This window comes from Tetrao urogallus (assembly GCF_951394365.1).
Source record: "Tetrao urogallus genome assembly, chromosome: 1".
Taxonomy (NCBI): Eukaryota; Metazoa; Chordata; class Aves; order Galliformes; family Phasianidae; genus Tetrao; species Tetrao urogallus.
In genome coordinates, this window is record NC_136813.1 from 116,851,655 (window position 1) to 116,877,586 (window position 25,932).

The 25,932-nt window shown below is 40.3% G+C and overlaps 1 protein-coding gene across 1 annotated transcript; it reads left to right on the top strand.

Moving 5' to 3' along the window:
* Positions 1-1,364: 1,364 nt before the first annotated feature.
* CASP2 (caspase 2) lies at positions 1,365-24,249 on the top strand (the record flags this gene model as incomplete). The annotated part of the gene is made up of 10 exons (XM_079541399.1): positions 1,365-1,514; positions 9,872-10,039; positions 12,654-12,729; positions 14,242-14,330; positions 15,659-15,835; positions 18,554-18,682; positions 19,117-19,207; positions 22,630-22,779; positions 22,873-22,982; positions 24,115-24,249. 10 exons carry the CDS (start codon positions 1,365-1,367, stop codon positions 24,247-24,249), a joined length of 1,275 nt encoding a protein of 424 aa, XP_079397525.1.
* Positions 24,250-25,932: the final 1,683 nt, after the last annotated feature.

Here is a 25,932-nt window from a genome sequence, read left to right on the forward strand (position 1 = left end):
GGATCACGAATCTCCAACCCCCCTGCCACATGCAGGGCGACCAACCTCCACATTTAATACTAGGCCAGGCTGCCCAGGGCCCCATCCAGTCTGGCCATGAACACCTCCAGGGACGGGGCATCCACAACCTCTCTGGGCAGCCTGTTCCAGCACCATACTGCTCTCATAGTAAAGAATTTCCTCCTGACATCCCACCTACATCTTCCCTCCTTCAACTTAAAACCACTTCCCCTTGTCCTGCTGTTATCTACCTTGTAAAGAGTTGACTCCCCTCCTGTTCATAGGCTCCCTTGAGGTACTGAAGGCTGCAAGGAGGTTCTCTTCTCCAGGTTGAACAAGCCCAGCTCCCTCAGCTTGTCTTTGCAGGGGAGGTGCTCCAGCCCTCTATTCACCTTTGTGACCGACCTCTCTATTTCTAGGCTTTATTTCTGCCTAAGCTCGGTGTCATTCTTGGCACAGGCAGCATAGTTAAATTCTTGTATTTCTTACCTGTGTGCCTGGTGTCACTGTGTTTATGGACCATCTCTAACAGCTCCCTGTCTTTCTCGTACTGGGGGCCCCAGACCTGGACACAGTACTCCAGATGAGGCCTCACAAAGGGCAGAGAGGGGCAGACACCTCCCACTCCCCGCTGCCCCCCCCCCCCTTCTGATGGAGCCCAAGATACCATTTGCTTTACAAGCTGCAAGAGCACGCTGCTGGCTCACGTTCAATTTTCCATCCACAGCTGTACTACACGGGAATGGAGACTTTCATGGCCTAAACTGAGTGGCCCAGGACTTTCCTCAAACTGCTAGGAGTCAGAAAGAATTTCAGGTGACCAACACACACAAAAACTAGCCAGAAGACAGACCAAAAAAATGCCACTGGTTACAGTCGCTAAGGTTTTGTTTTCTTAATCCATAATGGCGATTAAAGCTTTCCAGCTTCTATAAAGCTTCCGCGTGTGAAACGGAAAAACCCACCTTCCACCTCTAAAGGTCGAACCGCCCTCTCTCCCCGCCGCCACGCCGAAGGCGGGAAAGGGCGGGGAGCCATGTCGCTCTGCGCGCCTATCAGTCCCGGAGTTCCACGCTGAGCATGCGCGTAAAGGCGGAAGCCGCAGGGCCGCGGGGAAGACGGTTCGGGAGGTGAGTGAGGGAGCGGCGGCTTTCCGTCCGGCGGTGGTAGCAGAAGAACGCGGTGCTTGGTGCCAGCGGGAGCCGGGGGCCAGTTGTCGTGTCCCATGCGGCCTTGGGAATCAACGGTGGAGGGTCTTGTCCGCCTGTTATCCGGCGGTCTCTTTCCCCCCGAGCAGAAAGCTGGGCCGATTAAGGTCGGCTCTTGTCACGGAGTTGGGTTTTGGTCCCCACTCTTTTACCAGGATGCTGGGAGCGTGCGGCATGCAGCGATACCACCAGGAAGCTCTAAAGAAGAACCGGGTGATGCTGGCGAGAGAGCTGGTTTTGAAAGAGTTGATGGAACACCTGATAGAGAAGGACATCATCACCATTGAGATGGTGGAAATGATACAGGTATGCCAATTAAATTCGACTGCAGTGTTAGCTTTATTTCTGCCTAAGCTCAGTGTCATTCTTGGCACTGGCGGTATAGTTAAATTCTTGTATTTCTTACCCGTGTGTCAATGTGTTTGGACAACACATGCGACAGTATGGGTCTTTTTTGCAGCTTGCAGGAGAACTGGAAGCTGCTTTTGGCCATATGGGTTTTGTCTGATTTAGTAAATCACTGCCTTATATGCTGGCCTGTAGCTATGACAGGCTGCTTTTTGTGAGCCAGGTGAGTTCTTCTCACTGGGTGATAACTTGTCTCTCTTTTTTCCATTTGTGAAAGCAGAAAAAAAAAACCCAAAACAATTTCCCAGAGAATTCTGTGGGAATGTATAAATGAATGTGTTATAAACTAGCTGGCTTTGGCACTGTGCATCTTTCGCTTATAGAATTTGTATTTCATGTGTTTTTGTAAGTTGTATGATCTAAGACTATCTAATGACAAATATTTCTCACAAGCTTTTCTTACTTATTCTGAGCAGCACGTACTAGAATCATAGTTGAAAGGGGCCCTCAAGGATCGTGAAGTTCAACTTCTGTGTCCACAGAGGAACACCCAAAATTCAAATCCTGTGTTTGAGTGTCCAAACAATTATTGAACTCCAGCAACTTGGGGACCATACCCCACAGCCCTGGGGAGCCTATTTCAGGGCCCTACTACCCTCTGGTGAAGAACCTTTTCCTAAACTCTATACTGCTTATCCCTGATGCAGCTCCATGCTGTTCTCTTGGTTCCTGCTGCTGTCACCAGAGAACAAAGATCAGTGCCTGTCCCTCGTCTTCCCTTGTGTGGAGTTGTAGGCTGCCATGAGGCCTCCCCTTGGCCTCCTCTTCTCTGAAGGCTAAACAAACCAAGGGACTCAGCCATTCCTCATACATCTTGCCCTCCAGACCCTTCACCATCTTGGCAATCCTCCTTTGGATTCTCTAATACTACTGTGTCCTTCTTATATTATGGCACGCAGTGCTGGAGGTGAGGCCATGCAGAACAGAGTGGGACAGTCTCTTCCCTTGTCCAGCTGACAGTGCTGGGCCTGATGCACCCCAGGATTTGTTTGGCCTTCTGGCTGTCAGGGCACAATGCTGGCACAGATTCAACTTGCCATCAGGCAGAACTTCCAGATGCTTCTCTGGAGGACTGTGCTCCAGCCTTCCATCCTGCAGTCTGTATGTAAATCTGCAATTGTCTTGTTCCAGTACTGAATCCAGCACTTGCTCTTCTTAAACTTCATGTCCAGCTCTTGAGTTTGTCAAGCTCTCTCTGTAAGGCAGAGAGGTAATTGGAAAAAGTTTTGGATTGGCCATAGACATACTGTTATGCACTGAAAATGGTGCAGGCTGGAGCAATAGGTCTTTATAGAGAAAGCAAACTGTATAAGAAATGACTGAAGGCATTCACCTTAAGGCTAATGTAAGCACTTGATACACTATTTGTAATGTAAGATTGAGGGTCTTGTCTGAAAAACAGATTCTAAAAAATAGAATCAGAATTTTTTGGTTGATTCAAGAGCAGATGGCATGAATCTGACAGTAACAAGTTTTTGAAAGGAATGAAAAAATAACTTTTTGACAATTTTTGACTGAGTGTGTGTCAAAAGATAACATGCCAAGTCATGACAGATGCAGGCGTTCTTGTCTTAAGTATCTCCAATCCCTACTGAAAGAGAGCAAAGATAATAAGTGTGAAAGTGGAGAGTGATGCAAGTACTAATGAAGTATGAGCGGTAAGTAGAAATATTCAGTTGCTGACCTGGAGGTAGAAGGAGAGGAAAGGGAAAAAAATAATAAATTTTTCCCAAAGGTAGGTTAATACCAAATACAGTAATCTGTTAGAAAATACCACTGTATCAAACAAATCTTAAACTGAGACTGAGAGGAGGGAGTCTTCCCTTACGGATTTATCTGAGTAAAAGAAGCTGCAGCAATACTTATTAATGGATAATCAACAAGAAGGAAATCAGAATTAGAATTTCTAATGAGGAAATTATAAAAGTCAGATAAATAGTACACTTTCTAAGCAAATGTGAGAGCTTAGCTGTGAATAGAAGTAGCAACCTGAGCAAGAGAACCAAGTATCTTGAACTACTGTTTCAGGATATGAAGTTGGAAATTACAGTGAAAACAGAAATGTGAAAAGGACATGAGGAATGTATTCACAAGCGAAACCAATAGTACTGTAGAATATGTGTTGTACTAGAAATGTAGAAATGAGGGGAGTGCAGAATATGCTTGCAGAATAATAGCAATAGTAATACAATAGATAAAAAGTAACATTCATTAAAATAAAAGATCTTTTAAGTCAATAAGCACATCTACTTCTGTGAATTCGCAATAGTGTTCTTCTCTCTGGCACAAATGTAAGTAAAGGACTTAAGTACACTCTTAAGTAGACTTCTCTAGTGCTCTTAAGTATCTTTATCAGTCACATAGACAGTGAGATTGAGCATACCCTCAGCAAGTTTGTTGATGACAGTATGTTGGATGGTGCAGTTGTCATAACAGAAGGAAGGGATGCCATCCAGAGTGGTCTGGACAAGCTTGAAAAGCCCAGACGAACTTAATGAGATTCAACAAGGCCAAGTGCAAGGTGTTGCACTTGAGTCAGGGAGATCTCAGATGTGTACACAGACTTAGGGAAGAATTCATTGAGAGCAGCCCTGCAGCAAATGACTTAAAGGGATCTAGGGGACAAAAAGTTTGATAAAAGTCAACAGCGTGCATTTGCAGCCCAGAAGGCCAGCTGTACCCTGAACTGCACCAAAAGAGAGATTGTCAGCAGTGGGAAGGAGGTGATTATCCCCTTCTGCTCTACCCTCATGAGGCCCCATCTGGATTACCACATCCAGATTAGGAGACTTCAACACAACAAAGATGTTGGAGTGGGTCCAGAGGAGAGCTAAAGAAATGATCAGACAGGTGGAGAACCTTTTCTATGAAGAAAGGCTGAAGGAGCTGGACTTCTTCAGCTCAGAGAAGAGAAAGCTCTAGGGAGACCTCACTGTGGTCTTCCAGTACTTAAAGGGAGCTTATAAACAGGAGGGAGACTGACTTTTTACACTGTCTGATAGTGGTAGAACAAAGGGGAATGGTTTTAAACTAAAATAAAGGAGATTTGGATTAGATATTAAGAGGACGTTTTTCACTCAGAGGGTTGTGAAGTATTGGAACAGGATGCCCAGAGAAGCTGTGGGTGCTTCATTCCTGGAGGTTTCAAGACCAGGTTGGATGGGACCCTGGGTAGCCTAATTTAGTGGGTGCTAATCCTGCGCATGGCAAGTGGATTCAAATTAGGTAATCTTTAAAGTCCCTTCCAACCCAAGCCATTCTATGATTCTTGAAAATGTAATACTGACAATTTTGTAACTTAGTGGAAGTACCAGGAGAGAAATGCCCTTGTGTCTGATGATAGAGCATAGGTTTTCCTGGGTTGTCTGAAAATGTCTGAAACAGAAATTGTCTGGTTTCTGTGTATCCCTTTCCAGCCACTCAAAGAATGAAAAAGATCTGCATAAAGAAGTATGTTTAAAATCAATAAAAACCCACACACGACTAGTGCAATTGTTATTTGAAATTAAATGAAAGAGTAAACAAATTGGTTCTGTAGTAGGGTACATCACTTAAACAGACTTTTGTAATCTAAATGAATTGAAATAAAACAAGGGGCCTGAGGAGATGAAGAAGGCATGGGATTTAGAATCAAAGGTTGGAAGTGACCTTAAAGACAGTCTAGTTCTAACCCTCTGTAGGGACATCTACCACTAGACCAGGTTGTTTGAAGCCCTATCTGGCCAGGCTTTGGACACATCCAGGAATGGGGCTGCCACAGTTTCTTTGGGCAGCCAGTTCCAGTGCCTCACTACCCTCAGAGCAAAAAATTTCTTCCTAAGTTATAATCTAAATCTCCATATTTCTGTTTTAAAACCATTGCCTCTTGTCCAAACTCTACTCCCCCTGATAAAGAGTCCCTCCCCACGTTATTCCTGTAGGTCCCCTTTAGGTAGTGGAAGGCCTCTGTAGAGTTTCCCTAGGGCCTTCTTCAAGCTGACCAAATCAACTCTCAGCTTGTCTTCATACTAGAGGTGCGCTAGTCCTCTGATCTTTGTGGCTCTCCCCCAGGCCCACACTAACAGGTCCATGTCTTTCTTATGTTGGGCTCCCCAGAGCTGAACGCGGTATTCCAGGTGGGATCTCATGAGAGTGGAGTAGAGGAGGAGAATCACCTCCCTCAGCCTGCTAGGTACATTTCTTTCAATAAAGCCCAGGGTATGATTAACTATCTGGGTTGCGAACACACATTGCAAGCTTGTATTTGGTTTTTCATCCAGCAGTACACTTAAATCCTTCTTTGCAGGGCAGCTCTCAATCCAGACATTTTTCAGCCTGTATTCATGTTCAGGATTGCCTTGGCCCCAATGCAGAACCCTGCGTTTGGTCTTGTTGAACTTCATGAGGTTTTTGTGGGTTCGCCACTCAAGTCTGTCAAAATCTCTCTAAATGGCATCTCCTTCTCTCTAGAGAACCAACTGTACAACTCAGCTTGGTGTCATCCACAGGCTTTCTGTGGGTGCACTCAATCCCACTGTTTTTGTCACCAACAAGGATGTTAAATAATGCCAGTCCCAATATCATCCCCTGATGAATACAGTCTACCTGTGGGCACTTGAATGTGACTTTCCAACTAATTCCTTGACTACTAAGTGACCTATCAGTTAAATCCATGTCTCTCCAATTTAGAGACAACTCACTCTTGAGTTTGGAGAAGGTAATCCTTAAATATTATCTAGCTTTCTTGAGCCTCTCTTCCCTGAAGGGCTGTATCCTATGATTTTCTACAAAGGAAGTCCCTTAGAGACCAAAATCTTCTCTCCTGAAGTCCAGAGTTTCAAGTTTGCTGTGTAGCCTCCTCACTTTCCTAAGGATCTTGAACTTCAGCATTTCATGGTGATTGCAGCCAAGGCTGCCCTTGAACTTCATGTTCCCCACCTCCTCCTTGTTGGTGAGAACAAGGTCCAGTGTGCACCTGTCCTCCTTGGCTCCTCTATCACTTGGAGAAGGAAGTTATCATCAGTGTATCCCAGGAGGATTGCTAATGCCTTGCTATGTTGTCCTTTCAAAAGATATCAGGATGGTGGAAGTCCCCTGTGAGGACTAGGGCTTGTGAATTTGAGACTGCTCCTGTCTATCCATAGAGGGCACTTGTTCTTCCTGGTCAGGTTGTTTGTACCATCCCCCAACTATGATATCACCTATCCCTGCCTTCCTTTTAATCCTGAGCCATAAACTTTCATTTGGCTTCTCATCCATCCCAAGGCCAAACATCATGCACTGCATCTGGACTCTGACATAGAGAGCAACGCTCCCTCTCATCTTCCCTGCCTGTACTTCCTAAAGAATGTATCCTTCCGTTCTAATACTCCAGCCACAGGAGTGTGAGGTGCTAGACCAGTCCTGAAACTTATTTGTAATAATAAAGAGAAAGATGGGAATGTAGTATGTTTTAGGAAGAGATGTTTGAGAGACAGATGAAGTGTTCGCATGGAATGTGAAGAGTAAGCAGAGAGTCCATAGTTAAACAATGGAGAAGAATTAATAAACAGGAGCAGCTTTCTTTGATGACCAAAGAAGAGAAATTAAAAAACTGACTGGAATTTAATTAGTTCATTCTGAAAGATACTAAAGGTGACATGAGGTGTAAACTGCTGTTTTTAAAATTAAATCTGGAATCCTTCTTTAATACCTTCTTGACAGAGCATCAGATGTTCCTCCAGAGCTCCAATATAGACCTTCAAAATTACAGATACGATAGCTAGGGCTTTGTTTTGCTTTTAAACAAGTTGAACACTTTGTACTGTACTATAACTGCAAACTAGAAGATCATGGAGATCATGGGTGGCCAATATTTTGCCTTGGCTGTATTGAGTGAAGAGGAACTGCCTTGGACCATATATAAAAGATATAGTTAATTTATGTAATTAACAAAACTTATTTATTTATTAGTAAAACATTAACAAAGCAACAAAACATAAAATTAGTAGGGTAGTTGACCTTGTTTTTGTGAAACTAATGCATGAGTGTCTGATTTGATGGCAGTGGTTGCAGTTCCTAGTGAGTTCTCAAGACGTTTATCAGAGATTTTTCTTGAAATTTTACTCTTCACCCTTGAAAATACTTGTTCACAAATGTGTACCCCCAAAAAGCAATGGCATGAATAAGGTATGATTGTGAAGTGAGAGATATTTTTGTCTTGTGAGATAGGGCTAATAAAAATCTTGTTAACAGATATGATCAAATTTTTGAGTTGAATGTCTGATTGCAACACTATATATTCCATTTGTAAATTCACAGGTAATGTATTTGTGCCAACTGAAAAGAGAGTTGCAAGTATATTTTAAAAATAATGATTTTTTTCTGTAATCTTGGAACCTTTTCCTTTATCAAAATTGAAAGCAGGGCTTTATATTTTTCTCTGTTTATGGTACCGTTTGATTTGTGTTCCAAACTACACATAGTTACTTGCCATAATTTGAGTTAGCACTGCAGTGTGCCCTGGTTCCCATGCCCTGGTTTCAACCCAGTCAGTGGCAGTTGCACACTGATATTTGGCTGTTGCTGAGCAATGGATGTGCGCCTGGGGCTGGGCTGCTTGGCAGGGAAGAGCCACTGCCATGATGGCACAGGGCAGGTGGCTGCCACAGAATGAACTGATCCAGCCTGCATGCAGCCCACAGCTGCAGTTTGAACACTGCAGTTAGAGATACTTAAAGGCTTTAGGTTGATCACTACACAGCAGTGAAGATATCACTTTAGTTAGGATGCTTGTGTTCTTATTCATGATATATGCCTCAAGATCATAAACCATGAAGACATAAGATGAAGAAAATTAATCGTCTTGAGCTTGTCCTAAACTGCTGCAGGTCTGCTAAAAGGAAAAAAACAATAGGGACTTTAGAATATCAGCAGTCAATTTACCTTAATAGGTAAAATAAAATTCATTGGGCTTGCTTCAAAACGTGCATGAATGCAACTGGTTATCTTCTGCAGAATGATGGAGAACTGTTACTAGGGTAGAGGGACAAGTATTTTCATACCTGAAAGGCACAGGAGGGATTAGTGTATGCATTTCTATTAAAATTATATTCAGAAAGGTGTAGTTTCTGTGAGATCTGGAAAGGGCGCTTGCATCGTCAGAAGAAATAAGATATTTACAAGAGGAGGCTAAATGAGAATGACATTTTTACTTCAGCAAATGTAGATTTTAGTAACAATTTTATTAAATAAGAAAAATGACAGGAATCTGAAGCCAAGGGACTTTGTTGATAGAAAACTAAATGCTATTAGCCAATCATGAATGAACATAGCTTGAAATTTCAGAATAGGTTCGTAAGCATTGGATCAAAAAGATTTGCATTCTCATTCCAAACAGAGAGACAAACATGAGACAAAAGCCAAAGTACTTTTAAGAACAAACAGGATTAATTTTATAAATGGAAACATGATGGTGTGAAAATCTTCTGTAGCAGACTATATATATGTGCAACTTAAGGCTATTTTTCCCTTGTGATTGCTAAAGTAGTGTTAGTACTTTGTTCTGTGCAACTCACCAACCGTTTCATAGAAGAAATCTGGGATTGAAGTGGCAATTCAAAAAAAGTAAAATGAATTCCATGGGTCTTGTAAGACCTATTTTCAGTACCTAATATTTTAGTATGTGATGTTTCAGTTTTCTTAACAGGGAGGGCTTTTACAAGTTAGACTGTTTGTTTGCAAATGTCCTATGCCTGTTTTACAGAAACAAAAATTTGGTTTTTAGTTGTTTCCTTTTCTAATATATTGCTAGGCTTCTCTGGCATAAATGAAACGCATTATACATACATGGCATCTTTTTGGAATTCACTACAGGAAATAAGTGTTTTCCATGACACTTTCCAAGGACTTTGTGTATTAGTACATGAGACACTTAATACATTGAGCAGTAGTGAAAATGGATTCTGGTCTTTGTGTGTCTGGTGAGGGTAAATGGGTACTATTCAGATAGTAACCAGAAGTAGGAGATTAGAGAGAAGAGTATTACTGTCTATGGTAATGTGTGAATTGTTGGCTTGCTGTGTTGTAATATACTCTCTCCCTTGAGCTGGTAAGAACAGAAGGGTGGCAGTGAAATCAACTAGAAAAAGCCATTTAAATGTGATCTAACACAGCTAAATATGGTAATGGAACATTTACATGCAGGAAAAAGATTGAGTTGTTCTGAAGCTTAACTGAAAATAAATTGCGTTGGGGTAATACTTAAAGTGTGAATTTTGTTTCTTCTTTATATCTAGGCCAAGTCCGGAAGCTTCAGCCAAAATGTGGAATTCCTTAATTTGTTGCCCAAGAGAGGCCCTGCTGCCTTTTCAGCCTTCTGTGAAGCTCTACAAGAAACCAAACAGCAGCACCTGGCGGAAACAATCTTGAAGACAGAATCCAGCTTGAGACATGGAATTGCAAGGGTATAACATTTTTTTAAAAATAAAACATGGACTGCATTAGGGATTGGGTTTGGGAACATGTTTTTCATACGCTTAGAAAAAGAAATTATTAGAAAGGAAAGGATGGCATTTAGTCGCAAGTTGAAACCTGCAGTAGCTTTAGGGTAAAAGAACAAAATGAATTTGGGATGAAGAGAAGTTTTACAGAGAAGTGGAGAATGCTTAAGGTTGGCAGGGGACCTCTGGAAGTCATCTGGTCCAACCCCTTTCTCAAGCAGGGCCATTTTGAACAGGTTTCCCAGAACCATGTCCAGGCTCTTTTTTTTAATTATTTCTAAGGGTGGGGACTCTACAGCCTCTGTAGGCAACCTTTGCCAGCACTCAGTTACCCACACAATTGTGTCCAGGTGTTCAGACAAAGTCTCTTGTGTTCTAGTTTGTGTGCATTACCTCTTCTCATGCGTGAGTATTACTGAGTTATTTCTAGATCTATCTGTGGCCAGAACAGGAAGACTGCAGGCCCACTGGCCAAAAAAGGGAGATGGGAGGCAACGATCTTAGGAGGGAAGTTGATTTACTAATTATAATAGTGGAAATACAAGTTAATTGGGATTGAAGCTAATAAACCAAAATAAATGAGAGAGAGGGTGTCCAAAACCAAAGGCCCTACTCTAATGCTGAAGGTGAGATGGCTAGAGAGCATGCATTGCTGAGACAGGCAGTAAAAGGGAGAGTAGTCTCGTGACTTGCAAGCAGTTTTTCCCTCGGAGTGGAAAACAGAATTGCAGAGTCCTCTAGGGAAATGTAGTTGTTCTTTTCTGAGAACCAGGAACCCAGAAAGGAGCTGGAGCATTAACTCTTCAACTCCCAGTGCTCTACATGCTGTTATGGTGTGGAATACCACTGACAAAAGTTGTAAAACTGTGACACTGGGCATCACTGAAAGGAGCGTCTCCCTTCAGTGTTTGTGCTCATTGGTAAGGTCCCCAAGATTTCTGTATTCCAGGCTAAGCAGTCCCACTTTTCTCAGCATTTTCTCGTATGAGAGGTACTCAACTATCTTAGTCATATTTGAAGCCTTTTTTTAGGCTCTTTCCAGGTTGTCACTCCCTTTTACTGGGAAGCCCTTAACTAGATACCGTACTTCAGGTGTACCCTCACTGGATCTAAATAGAAGGGAAGATTCACCTCATTTGATCTAATCTGCTGGCAAGGCTCATAATGCAGCCTGGGATACCATTTGCTTTCTTTGCCACAAAAGGCACATTGCAGGCACACGTTCGATTTGGTATCTACCAGGGTCCCTAAGACATTCTCTTCAAAGCTGCTTTCCAGACAGTCAGCTCCCAGCAAATGAGATTATTCCTCCCCACATGCAGTGTTTTGCACTTCTTGTTGAATTCCGTGATGTCTGTGGGCATTCCTACATCTAACACACCGACTTACCATCAAGAATGTAAAAGCTGCATAAATATGTATTTTTTCTAAAATCTTTTAACTTAGTGTTCTCTGAGTAGAAAGCTACTTAGTATCTGCAGTTGTTAACATTAGATAGAAGGAAGAATTTAATGAAAATTCAGTATTCTCAGTGCACTGTAAAAGATGGGAAGTTTAGTAAACATTTTATACTAAGGAAGAAAGACTAGAATGATATTTTTGAGCAGAGTTATTACCATATTAAAATGTAGAAATTATTATACTAAAAAAAAAAAAAAAGAAATTTTTAAAGCAACCAGAAGGAGGAGTTATTGAATGAAACAAGTCTTGACTAAAAATAGGAGGATGTGATACCTCATCCTAGGGTGTCCCAGCAAGGGATTTGAGTGAAGGTAGGGATGAGTAAATGAAGGAAGGAAACTGTCATTAATGGGAATTGCTGTTATCATATCATGAACTCTTTGATTTGGATTTAAGCCATAGTGTCATGTTTTGCATCAAATTGCATATAATATATAAAGAATATACGAGGGTTGCTGTAAAAATAATTCCTCCTCTTTTATTATGGTGTCCCACACTGGCAGGGGCTGATGATGGTATGGCAGTAGAGGCTGAGCCTTCCCACCAATATTCCGTTGCATTTTTTTTGGCGTGCGACAGATGGAAGCAGAGCGGCAGTATGACAAAATGCTGTATGAAGCATTGAAGAATTGAATTCCTCAGTGTGGAAAAAATGGCACCCATTGACATTCATCAGCACTTGCTGAATGTTTATGGAGACCAGAACAGTAAATGTGAGCACAGTGAGACGATGGGTGGTGCATTTCAGCAACAACACAATCATAGCACTGTAAAACAGTGGGTCAGCTCCACTGGTGCAGAATTTTGGAATCACAGCATGCAAGCTCTTTTTCATCATTGGTGAAAGTGCATAGCTAGTGGTGGTGGCTGTGTTGAAAAGTAGTGTTTTGTAGTTGAGAGTTTATCAAGAAGTGTTTTTGTGCTCTTTGTATCTTTTGTCATTTCCATGGAAACAAATAGGAGGCATTACTTTTGGAGTGACCTACGTATTACAGCATGTCATGTATTGTATGCAAATATCTGTGTCATTGTCCATGATACCTACAGCCTTGTTCTATAGAGAAAAAAAATAGGTATCTTTTGCCAGTTTTTTATGGATTTATTGCATGTCTTGTACCTTGAACAGCGTTATGGATCAGATCTTCCACTTCCTCTGAGTGAATCATGTAATTCAAAGAGACCACGCTTGATTGGTGAGTCACACAATACATCATGAGAACTTGATTATCAACTGTCTGGTTGGTTGCCTCTAATTTCCTAATGCTCTGTTATCTCAATTTCAGAAATAAGCTTGACACCACTTAGCTCATTCTAAGAATACAAACATGAAAATGAACTGACATGATCTATCTGATATCTATCTGACATGATATATCTGATATGATCAGATATAAGAGGCAGAATTAGTCTGGAAAATGACATTTAAGTAGCCTAGTGGAAGAGAAAACCTAGTTAGTTAGCTTTATTTATTCATGTAGGAGCTTTCATTGCTTAAATAGAATGGGCCAGCTGTAAAATTTTAGACATCCAAAGAATTTCTTCTTTGTTTAAGGTGTACAATAGAGTGCAAGTGAACTAGAACTGTGGGAGGATACTGATAATTGGCAGTATTCCAACTTAATTTTTTTTTTAACAAATGATTTCAAATACGAGGCATCATCTATGTAATGTCAGCAGAAATGGATAGCTGTATCTTCCATTGAATTCAGCAAATCAACTTTACTTCAGCAGGCATTTGTGATTTAGGTTAGGAGCTGGTTGTTGGAATGAGTCTCCTTGATAGATTTCACGTTACCTCTGATAACATCTGGACAGTACAAATTTACCTTAACCACAACTTTGGTGTTGTGCTGCTTACTACTAGGAGCTCTGTCTGATATTAAAGATCAAATGTATAGGTTTGAAATCCTTTTTGATTGTTGGTTTGTTGGCTGTTGTTTTAGGTATGAAAGTTATAGGTTTTTTAGAGAGCGTGTGTTTCTCCAGCTGGGAGAAATGCTCAAAATGCTAAAAAAGTATTTCAAAAGAGACCATGAACTTTTTAACTGAACTATTAACTCACTTGCTTCAGGAAAAGGGGTTGAGCATCTCTTAATGTTAATTAACTGATTCTCATTCCCCTTGTCTGCTGCTGACTGGACACAGGAGTTGTCCAGAGACAGATAAACAACACAAAAAGAGCACTGCACTTTACAGAAGTTAAAACTAGCTAGTTTCATCACTAATGAACCAGTTGAGCATAAAATGAGATCTCCAATTGTATCCAGTGAGAATGGAAATCTTTTATGAAAGGATAAGCACTACTCTATTTGAATGTTTCTAGTAGTAGTTCATCAGCTTAACTGGAGAATGGATGAGATACTGTGCAAAAAGACAGAAAAGCACTGCTCTAATTTTCAATATAAATTCTGTTCCTGTACTCAGTAAAACTAAATTTGCTAGTCCTTTGGTTAATCTACAAAAAGGCAGAATATAAAATCTGTTGCCAATTAGAAGTATATTGGAAAGGTGTATTTTTTATATTTGTTTTTTCACTGTATATGTGATGTCCTTGATCAAGCAGAATGTTCAGACATATGAGTTGTATAAGACATGAATATGCCTTAGACCACATACTTCTGAATTTGCAAATTACTACCTTAATACAGAGGGTTTATAGCTAGAATTTTTATTATTATTTATATTTTTCTTTTTCTCAAAACCAGTGGAACATTCTTTGGACAGTGGAGATGGTCCTTCGATTCCTCCAGTGAAGCACTGCACTCCAGAATTCTATCATGATCACCAGCACTTAGTAAGTTGTTGATAGAGAAAATCTCCTTCAAAGGTGAAATATTTAGATATATCAGCTGATACGTGCTACTTACAACAGAGTAAAAACACTTCATTATGGGTACATGTTAGTGTTATGGTGTGTTTATGTGTGACTGCAAATAACTGTACAATATTAGAACTATTTTTCAGCTCACAGTCACAGTCGTGGCTCTTTTAATTTTCTGCTGTATCAGGAAAAGTCTCCTTAGGTGCAGAAATAAGATCAGGATTCTGTGCAGTAGAGAGCAGAAGAACCTGAATTTCTAATCCTTTTATTTATCTTTGGAATTTTATATAGACAGTCATAATTATTTTTCTGTTTGTTCCATTTGTAAAGTATAGGTTGTGGTGGTGTAAGCTTAAGGAAAACAAATGTGATAGTGCAGACACATTAGTAGGATTACACTACAACTTAATTCTTAACACTTAACTCTTCTGTAACAGGCTCTCTGTTCAATAAAACATTTTTCATGGGCTTTTTTTTTTTTTTTTTTTTTTTTTTTTTTTTTTTTTTTTTTTTGCAACTGTTGGAGAGACCTAATTTGCCAACATCAGCATGAGTCTGGCTTAATTTCTTTTTATATCTGTGTCTGGTTACACCGTATTTGATATGCTTCTTCAGTATTACATTTCACTTCCAATTCACAGGGATGTTATTACCAATTTATTATTAGTTTCTTGTTGGTAGAGTGGAAGGGGCAAGGTGGTTTTGAAGACACCCTTCTTAAATTAGTTTTTTTCCTATTAACTTTTCTTGTCATCTGCACTACTTTGAAGATCAGTGATTTATTGCTGCCTGCTGCTACAGTTGCACTCACTCACAGGCTGTTTTACATCTCTTCTTGTTCCCAACCACAATTAGGAAACAAGCTAAATTTTGCTTAATGTTTTCCTAGGGCCTTTGGTGAGTATGACCAAAACTTGTTTGGCCCTGTGGGGGTATTTGTGGAAGGCGAAAAGCATTAGCAAGAGCTAACTCACAATTTGAAATGCTTAATCTGCTTTCCTTATAAAACAGGAAATAAGGCAAGCTATTACAACATCTTATTAATATTGTAGGATCATTAGTTGTGGAAGTTTGCACAGAAACAGTTGCCTTTGAGACCTTTTGCAATATAAATATTTGCTATATTAAAAAAAAAAAAAAAAACAAACTTATTTTACCTCTACTGTTTTTGTGCCTTCTCAAACAAGAAATCCTACATATCATTAGTAATTAAGTTGGTGTATGGGGACTGGTGTTATACACACAGACTCTATTATTTCCTTGCATAGTCTAAATATACCAATTTTAAATCTTCTTCTCAGGCATACAAACTGATATCAGAGCCCCGAGGCTTAGCACTTATTCTCAGCAATATCCATTTCAGCAGTGAAAAGGACTTGGAATATCGTTCAGGTGGAGATGTGGACTGTGCTTCCCTAGAGCTGCTTTTCAAGCATCTTGGATATCAAGTGACTGTCTTTCATGACCAAAGTGCAAAGGTAAGGGAGATACTACTACTACTTTAGAACCAATATGGCTGAGTTCATAGCTGCGATGCTTGCCAGTGTAAGCATCTGTTAAAGTGCTTCAATACCCCAGCCAGACTCCAGTGTTAGCATAAAACCTCTGTAAAGCAGCAGTTGCTGTCTCCTTTGTTAAATCCGTATATACCAACACCAATATTTGCTGTATCCCCCACCATTAACCAATATGGAAGATGTCACAGAATCATACAATCAACAAGGTTGGAAGAGACCTCCAAGATCATCAAGATCATCATCTGTCCGCCTACCACCAATGTTTCTCCACTAAACCATGTTCCTTAGTACAATATCTAAACATCTCCAGGTGTGGTGACTCCACCAGCTCCCTGGACAGCCCATTCCAGTGCCTAACTGCTCTTTCAAGAAGAAATTTTTCCTAATATCCAACCTGAACTTCCCTGGCACAACTTGAGTCCATTGCCTCTTGTCCTATTGCTAGTTTCAGGGGAGAATTTGCCCAATCCTTACTTCACCACAACCTCCTTTCCAGGAGAGAGCTGTAGGGTCTTCCCCAAGTGTCTTTCAGAGTAAACAGTCCCAGTTTCCTCAGCCACTCATCAGAAGACTTGTGCTCCAGACCCCTCACCAGCTTCATTGCTCTTTTCTGGACATGCACTTGGGCCTCGGTGTCTTTCTTGTAGTAAGGGGCCCAAAACTGAACACAGTACAACTGCAACAGAGCTTCGTACCCAGGAACAATCACTTCCCTGCTCCTGCTGGCAGCACTATTTCTGATAAAAGTTAGGATGCCATTGGCCTTCTTAGCTATCTGGCTCGTGCTACGCTGCTGGCTCGTGATTAGCTGAGCACTGACCAACACCCTCACGCCCAGTTCTCCCACACAGTCTCCCAGCCATTCTGCCCCGGGCCTCTTGGGGTTATTATGGCCAAAGTGCAGGATCTAGCACTTTGTCTTGTTGAAGTTCATCCCAATGGCCTCAGCCCAGCTATCCAGCCTGTCCAGATCACTCTGTAGGGCCTTCATATCCCCAGTCAGATCAACACTTCCTCTCAATTAGTGTCATCTGCAGCCTTACTGAGGGTGCACTCAATCCCCTCATCTAGGTCATCAATAAAGACATTAGCAGTACAGACTCCAGTACTAACCTCTGAAGAGCACCACTTGTGACCAACGAGTCACCAGCTAGATTTAACTCCATTCACCACCTGGCCTGGCCATGCAGTCAGTTCTTCACCCAGCAAAAAGTGTACTTGTCCAAGCCGTGGGTTGCCAGCTTCTCCAGGACAAAACTGTGGGAAACAGCATCAAAAGCTTTGCTGAAGTCTAAGTAGATGATGTCAAAAGCCGTTCCCTCGCCCACAAGGCAGGTCACAAGATTGTAGAAGGAGATCAGGTTGATCAAGCAGGACCTGCCTTTTGTGAACCCATGCTGGCTGGACCTGATTTCACATGGCACGTGCCATGTGATCTCATTCAAGATGATCTCTCTGTAACCTTCCCTGGCACCAACGTCAGGTTGAAAGGTCTGTAGTTTCCTGGATCCTCTTTATGACCCTTCTTGTAGAGGGGAGTCACATTGGCAAGCTTCCAATCTCTGGGACCTTTCTGGTTGACCAGGAATGCTGATAGATGATGGAAAGCGGCATGGCAATCTCAACCATCAGCTCCTTCAGCACCTTTGGGTGAATCCTATCTGGCCCCATGGACTTGTGACAGTCCAGGTGGAGTAGCAGGTCTTTAAATGTTTCCACCTGAATTGAGGGGTTTAATACTGCTCCCCATCCCAGACTTCCTGGTCAGGGAGTAAAGTTCCCCAAATCTAATCAGTCTGACTTTTAAAGACGTGTAAAGAAGGCATTGAGAACCTCAACCTTTTCCTTATGGTCATGTTCACTTCCTCATTCAATAAAGGATGGAGATTGTCCTTAGCTCTCCTCTTACTGTTAATCTATTTGTTAAAAAAAAAAGTTTTTTGTTCTCTTTTACTATGGCCAGGTTGAATTCAAGCTGGGGTTTTGTATTTCTGATTTTCTCCCTATATATCGTAACAGCTTCTTTGTACTCTTCCCTAATCTGTCTGTCTCTTCTTCCAAAAGAGGTAGACTCTTTTTCTCCTGGAGCCTCAAAAAAAAGTTCCCTGTTCATCCACACTGGTCTTCTTCCCCACCAGCTCATCTTAGGGCATGGAAGACAGCCTGCTCCTGCATCTCTAAGACTTCTTTCTTGAGGGGTGTCAAGCCTTCCTGGGCCGTTTTATCCTTCAAGACTGAATCCCAAAGGACTCTCCCTAGCAGTGCCCTGAGTAGTTCAAAGTCCACCTTCTAGAATTCCAAGGTAGCAGTTTGCTGGCCCCCCTCCTGACTTCACCAAGCAACCATTTTGTGGTTGCTCTGCCCAAGACAGCTCCTTATCTCTACATCTGTCATCAGTCCTTCTTTTTCTGTGAACAGTAGGTATCAGTGCAGCTACGTCCAAGTGATTCCTGTAAACAGTGTTATACTTAAGACTGAATGATACGTAAAAGAGTAAGGATATTTTTTTCTATATTATGGAACAGAAATCTTTTGTCCTGAGTATGTATGTAGGGTTTATTCTGTAATAGGAGAGCCATAGCTTAGGAAAACCTAAGCCATTCAATATTTTTCCCTGGACATTAACCCATTTTCCCCATGTAATTCTGGGAAGCGTGAAATAATTTCTCTCTCTTACAGGAAATGGAGAGTGCATTGGAGAGATTTTCTAAGCTGCCAGACCATCAGGATGTGGATTCCTGTATTGTAGCTTTACTTTCCCACGGTGTAGAGGGTGGGGTTTATGGCACTGATGGCAAACTCCTACAGGTATATTTACTCTGTCCTGGTGTGTTGTAGGTTACATCTTGGAAAGTGAAAATGGAAAGAGGGAAAAAAAACAGAAGGGAATGGGGAGACTGAGGATTTACTCTTTTTAAACAAAAAGCAAAAGTAAGAGCTTGTCTAAAGAAAATGATAGTGATAGCTATGAGAAGTCTGTAAGATAAGGAATGACATAAATATTTGTTAGATGAGAAGTTGTTACTCCTTTCTCTCTTCACATGCACATATCAGGTAGAGCATGTGAACTCAAACTAACAGGAGCCCAGAGTGGGGAGGTGGGAGGATGTTTGTGATGTAATGAGTTTGGAGATAAAGGAGAAAGAGTAGTGAGGTAATAACCAAAATATGAGGAAGCAAAGGGATTGGCTAACAGAGGTCTGCTGTAAAGAATATTTGGATTGTTTTTTTTCTTCTCTCAGTTGCAGGAGGCTTTCAGGCTCTTTGATAATGCAAACTGCCCCAATCTCCAGAATAAGCCCAAAATGTTCTTTATTCAGGCCTGCCGGGGAGGTGAGTGCCTAAATACTAGAAGCTGTGATTTGTCATCCCATTAAGGCACATTTTACACACGTACACGCCCTCACATTCAACTTGCTGTCAACTCTCCTCTTTGCTTCTCTCAGGTGTAAGTGGGATCCATATTCACCTCCCTCTGCCCTGCTGCTGCCACTGCATCTGTTGCTCTGTAAGTGTCTTCTGTTCTGCATGAAGTGTGTACATTGACTTGCAGACCACAGAGCACCTCAGAGACGTAAAGCTTTATATATTCATATATATTATATATGAATTATTATATATGAGTTATTTAATAGATGAGTTATGTAACTCATATATTAAGACTTCCTCTTGTTGTACCTGCAATAGAGGGAAAGGGGCTTATGGTGCATCAAATTATAGCACAGCATGAAGCAGTACGCTAGTATTCAAGTCTTGCCTGAGTCCGTGTCTGTCCCTTGATCTTGGATATGTTGTTTCTTTTGGTGTCTCCTGAACTATCAGAGTTAGCTGCTATTTGTTCTTTGTTTCCTTTTCTTTAATCAGTCTCCTATTTTAAACCTTTTTCACAAGCAACTATCAAACTCATTTAATTCTCATAAATTGTTATTTTTCCAATCTATGTGTTCCTATCATTTTCTTCCTAATTCTGATGTTCATTTTTTCTCCTATTATAACAAAACACTATCTATAACAACCTACCCTTCAGATATACAAATGACCAAATTTCTTCCTTCATATGGACTTTCACAGATAACTGTGAAACTAGGAGTACTCCAAAGACAAGTTGTGTCTTGGATAGCTTTTGGGTTTTTTTCTTTCGTGATAGAGAAGTTCTGTTTTCTAGCATGTATCCTTTTTCCCCTACTTTTCTTTTGTTCCTTACATTTGTTTCCTCTTTTTTTCCCAATTTTAGCTGGTTTATAGTTTGACCTATAACCAAGAGCATGTTTCATTCACCTGTTACCTACTCATGTTTAATCCTAACACAGCAAAAAATGTAAAGTCTACGTAAAGCATTGTGGGTGCCACAAATATTTGATCCTTTATGCATTTGGGAATACTGTAGTATGCATCTTTACCAGTATGAATTTAATGTGTTTATATTCCTTATGTTATTGAACCTTTAAATATTCTTCAACAAATACAAAAGTGCGGACTAGTAACAGCATGAAAATGAGTTTAATAAGCCTGAATTGACTGCTGACCTAATTAGGTAACAAGGTTTATCTGACTGTAATGTTACCATAATGTGTCTGTTCAAGTTAACATCTGTGTTTGTCCTTTTCTTTCCATGACGGTTTCAGGAGGGAAAGAGTGAGAAACTTGCTATGCAGGATGCTGTAGAAGTGGGATATTAAACAGGCAAAAGTCTGAGACTTGAACATCTTAAAGGGGAAAAAAAAAAATCTTCCTTTAACTAAATATTCCTTTTTAATCTGGCTTATAATGCTTAATTAGTAGTTAAAACAGAATGCAAGTTATGAATCAACTTGAGCAGTCAATAAAAATGTGTACCTTTTCATACTGGTGTTCTAAGGTTAGCCATTACTACTTTTTAGATATGTATGTATTTAAAAGGCTGTATAAGTGGTGTAGACAACTTTAGGTTTGTAGTCAGTGTCTCTATGTAACCATGCAAGTTAGCTGGAACCAGCCAAAGTTAAGTGCATAGGTTACTCTTTTTCACTGTTTATGTAATAAGCCTTGTCTTTTCTCTATAATTGACACGTTTTAAATTTTTTAAATCTTTAGATGTGAAGAATTTATGTGGTCTACTTCATTTCCAATGGACCTTTGGCATGGGTCTGCTAAAGAATTGAAGTAGTCCACTTAAAGTCAAAGATCAAAAGCCAACAGTGACAGAAAGCAGTGGGAAAAGACAGCTTGTCAGATTTCACCATGACATAAAATGGGCTTTAAAAGCCATTTAGCATCCGTGTTTAATATAGGAGCTGATTCTGCAAAGAGAAGAACTGCTGTAAATACTGACAAATGTGCAGTTAACAGTTATTAAAATTGATTGAGAAAAGAAGGTCTAGGAGCTTCAGGGAAATTCTGTCGACTTGGATAGTAGTTATTGATACAAATTAGAGCTTGAATATGCAAAGTAATATCTTGACAAGGTTAATGCTTTACGTTTTTAGTTACATTGTTGACAGGGATGGTGTTTGAAGACAAATACATGAGGAAGACATCTAATTCTGAATCTTTAATCAAAAAAGCTTTGACTTGATATGCTATGACAATCTGAATAATGTACCTTGACTATAAAATTACATGCATCTTATTTGAAGTAACATACAATGTGAAGAGTAGTCTAAAGTTTTAACATGACAGAGAACTGAAAGGGTTTGGAGAAGTGTAATAAAAGGCAAAAGGGGAAAAAGAGTGGTTAAAAATGGAAAAACAATCCATTCCTACCTTTAAGAGAGGAAGAAGGAACATAATGGGAGTGCTCGTTAAATTTTGAACTATATTATGGAATCATAGGATACATGTGACCTGTTAGACAATCACATTCCTCCCACTGTTGCTTTCATTTCTGAGGAGAAGAACCCATCTTGTTACCTTATGAACTGTCCATCTCCTGTACATAGTTACAGTATGCAACCAATTCTGCTACCTGTTGAAGGATTAGAAATCCGAGTACATTTCTTAGGCACAACATAGCAACAGAGACCTACTGCCATCATAAAAGGAAGGCCACTGAAGAGAATACTTGGGCTTCCTAAAACCAGAATCTTGTCCATGCTGTTAGGAAGTAGAATAGTAAATTTTTATCATATAGTAGAAGAACAGAAGGGCAAAATTATGTAGAAAGCCTGTAAAATAGGTTTATTTTTATTGCAGCATAGCTGGACTGTCAGTGTTACTGCCACTTTTATTAGTGTAGATTACAATGGAAAATCTTTACTGTTTAAACAACAAATTGAGGCTATCTAGAATCATCACAGTACATGCTATTGAATCCTGGAAAGGATGTTAAATATTCTCCAGGTACTAAACTAGATCTCCATGTACTATAGATCTCTCTCTCTAGTGTTTGGGATGAAATTATTTTTTCATTGCATGTACAATGATTTTGGTTGAAGTAAGTGGTATTGTAGTCAGAATTTTGAAAGTGAAGCATTTGGTCACTATTTTCTTGGAGTTAGACCTTAGCAACTAAAATTATAGTTCTCAACCAGCATATAGACTAGCCATCACATTATGCTGAGCACGTTCAGCAATCGCTGGTGTTTGTATTAGTTTGTGCAGAAGAGCTTTCAGATGAGTTTTTTAAAAAGCTATAAAAGCTAACAGCTTATGCAGAAACTGTCATCTTGACAACAGTTGTGGCATTGCTGACTGGAGCACAAAAGTAAGGAAAACGGTAATTCAGGATAATATTTTTTTTTTCTCCCTCTCTTATTTTTTGCTGCACTAATCACCAGACAAGACAGATCGGGGGGTGGATCAAAGAGATGGCAAAGAAAGGTCAGATTCCCCAGGCTGTGAGGAGAGTGATGCAAACAAGGAAGAAAATCTCAAGCTGCGTCTGCCTACGTGCTCCGATATGATCTGTGGATACGCGTGTTTGAAAGGTACTGGAATGAAGCACTAATTCTTAGGGTCTTAAGAGTTTCTGTGTGTCCATCTTCCCCTGGAACTTTATCATGCATACTCTTTCTTCTCAGGCACTGCAGCCATGCGTAACACCAAGCGTGGATCCTGGTATATCGAGGCACTCACCACTGTGTTTGCAGAGGACTCCCGAGACACTCATGTGGCTGACATGTTGGTGAAGGTCAGCTGTAATGCCTTTCCTTTCACACACTTGCCTGGTTTCTGAAGAGCCTTCAATTTCAAGTTGCTAGGATTAATAGACTCTTTAAGCAAATGTTGTTGCTCTATTCGTAGCAGAATTATTACTTCTTTCCTTGTTTAGATAGATAAATAGATATAATTAGAGATAGATAATTATGTACAGTTCCACAGTACATTAAAAGAGGTAAAAAATGTGTCAAAGGTTTATGGGCTGGTTTGGTCCGGTTCCATGACTAGCAGGGCAGAGTGATTTTACAAAATCCATGCCTCTGGAAAAGGAAAGTAGGGGACCCCAAAATAGTTAAAAACAGCAGCAATGATCTGAGGAGAAGCAAGCTAATTTACTAAATATGGTATCAGAATGCAAGATAACGCACTATAATATAATATAATTAGAATTGAAGATGATAAATCGAATATAATGAGAGTGTCCAAAAGGTGGATAGGCCTCACCGTAACACTGAGGTGAGATGCGCAGTCTGGTTGAGCAGCAGGGAGGAGAGCCTGGCAAAGAAGAGAGAGGTCAGATGACCTACCAAGGCCTTATATCTGCTCCCCTTGAGCTGAAATGATAGCAATACAGCAAACAGCCTTCTGGGGAATGTAGCTATTCTTCTCTTCTGGGGCAGGTATCTGGAGCATTAACACTTTAACTCGAGGTGTACTACATGATATTATGATGTGGAATACCAATAACCAAAAACCATAAAACCATGACAAAATGCTAGGTTTCTTTGGCTCCTTCCATTGTGTTTGTGTTGGCCATGTTGTGAGTTTAGGAGATTAGTCTAACTTGCCAAGCATCACTTTTCCAGTATAGAAATAGTTTATTTTTTCAGGTGGATTCGGCCTGAACTTGCTCAGTATGTAACAGCACAAGCACTTGTACTCACATAAGGGGAAAATTAAGGAAATGAGAGGAGAGTGAAGACTGTAGTGTGCTCACAGTAACTAGAGCTGCGCGTTAGTTTCTTTATCCCTCCTGTAGTTTAGAAAGGCAGTATACTGGTGATTAATTAATAAGATAAACAATAATTTTTGAGTAAGAAAAGCAATGACACTTTGTCTTCTTCACTCTTTCAATCTTTTTACTTTTTTAATCTTACATTTAGGTGAACAGACAAATCAAGCAACGAGAAGGTTATGCCCCAGGCACAGAATTCCACCGCTGCAAGGAAATGTCAGAATACTGTAGTACACTCTGTCGGGACCTGTACCTATTTCCTGGTTATGTGCCAGGAAAATAACCCTACCAGCTCCACTGGAAGAGAGATACTGCCAAAGCTGAACTGAGTATGGATGTGTACATTTCTATTCTCACAGGCGTGACAGCAGATGCCAAGCAAGGAATGCTATTTCATGTTTAGCCAGTCCAGTTCTTGATGTCTTTTACTAAAATAAGGTGGCAGCTCATCATAATCTGATTCAATTCAGGGGTTAAAATACTAATATCTGATTTATTTTGTATGGATGGATGTCAGTGAAAAGAGATCAGCACTATAACTGATAGTGAAAAGTGAGAATATGCTTTGGAAAGAGGCGTAAGGACATTTCTTAGAAATGTGAATGTGAAAAGAGAAATAGACTGACTGTACAATTTTGGAAGAGATAAGCCTTTCTGAGAGGCAAATGATTCATAAAATGCTACTTATTTTATGCTTTTATTTTTTTTAACTTCTTCTTGCCCAGTTCTTCATGCATGTCAGATCCTGTGCACAGTGAAGGAGAATCCTGCTCTCTAAAACAGGATATTGTTTTAAGTAGTTGACATTTACAGTCCATCTTGATCACTTGCAGTCTATTTTTGCGCATTTTTTTCTGTAGCCGAGTTATCAAGAGAGCTGCAAGACATCCCAGATTATCAGAAAAACAAATGGAAATTCAGTGTTTCTTGCAGAGATCAATTTAAATGCACCTGAAACAGTTTTGAATCAGGAAATTCTGGATTAGCTCCCCTTAGTCTAGGAGTGAACAACTGTATAGAACATTATTTTTGATATTTGTTTGCTGTAGTATCTGTGTGTCAGAACAGGCACAGTATTCAGACACTTCACCAACTTTTCAAGAGTCTATAAATTGTACTGTATGACTGAAATCCTGCAACCCTGTAGAAAGGGCTCCTATATCTTCTGTTTAAGGAAAATATTCAAGGCAGTTCTTTATAGACCAAGCATGCTGCTTGGATTATTTTTCACTGGCAGTCTGTTTCTCTTTCATTTAAAAGAGAAGAGTTTCACGTTATTACTCTGATACGTGGTGAGTTTTCTTTCTTCAGCCATGATCACTTAAAGCTGTCTGTTCAGCTAATTTTGTTTGCCAAAGGTCATTTTGGCCGATCTATCAGTAATGTGGCATAAGCCATCACTTTGTCTGGAAAGTTCACGTGCATTCTCTTCATACTTGCCTCTTCCAAGTTGCAGTTACTCCCATGTGATGTGGTGCGGGGAGATGGGCATTGTTCTCTTCTGTGGTAGCCTAAGTTCTGATATGCTAGATTGTGTATGGGCTATCGTCTGTATACTGGAGTTCCTGTCTTCATTCTACAGCAATAAGGCAGCATAGTACTCTTAATGTGTAAGTGCGTTTGTTTTTTTTATCTTTCTTCCAGGATAGAATTATGAATAGGAAGCACAAAGGGATGTGGAGGGAGGCTGGAAAACTAGGTATGTGCTTTTCTATTGTTCTGCACAGGAAAATTAAGGCTGTGTTTTCTCCAGCTGACAAAGGTGCAACATTAAAATACATCTTGCACTTATCTAACACACAGCATGCGATAAATAAAACAAAAAACATTCCTGCCAATTGTTGCCTTACTCTGAAGAAACCACTGTTGAGGTTGTTGTACCTCCCTGGAGTACAAACACTTCCCACCCCAGTGCTCCCTCTTTGAAATGGTGCAATATTTTACAGATGTGTAGATTGATGAAGTA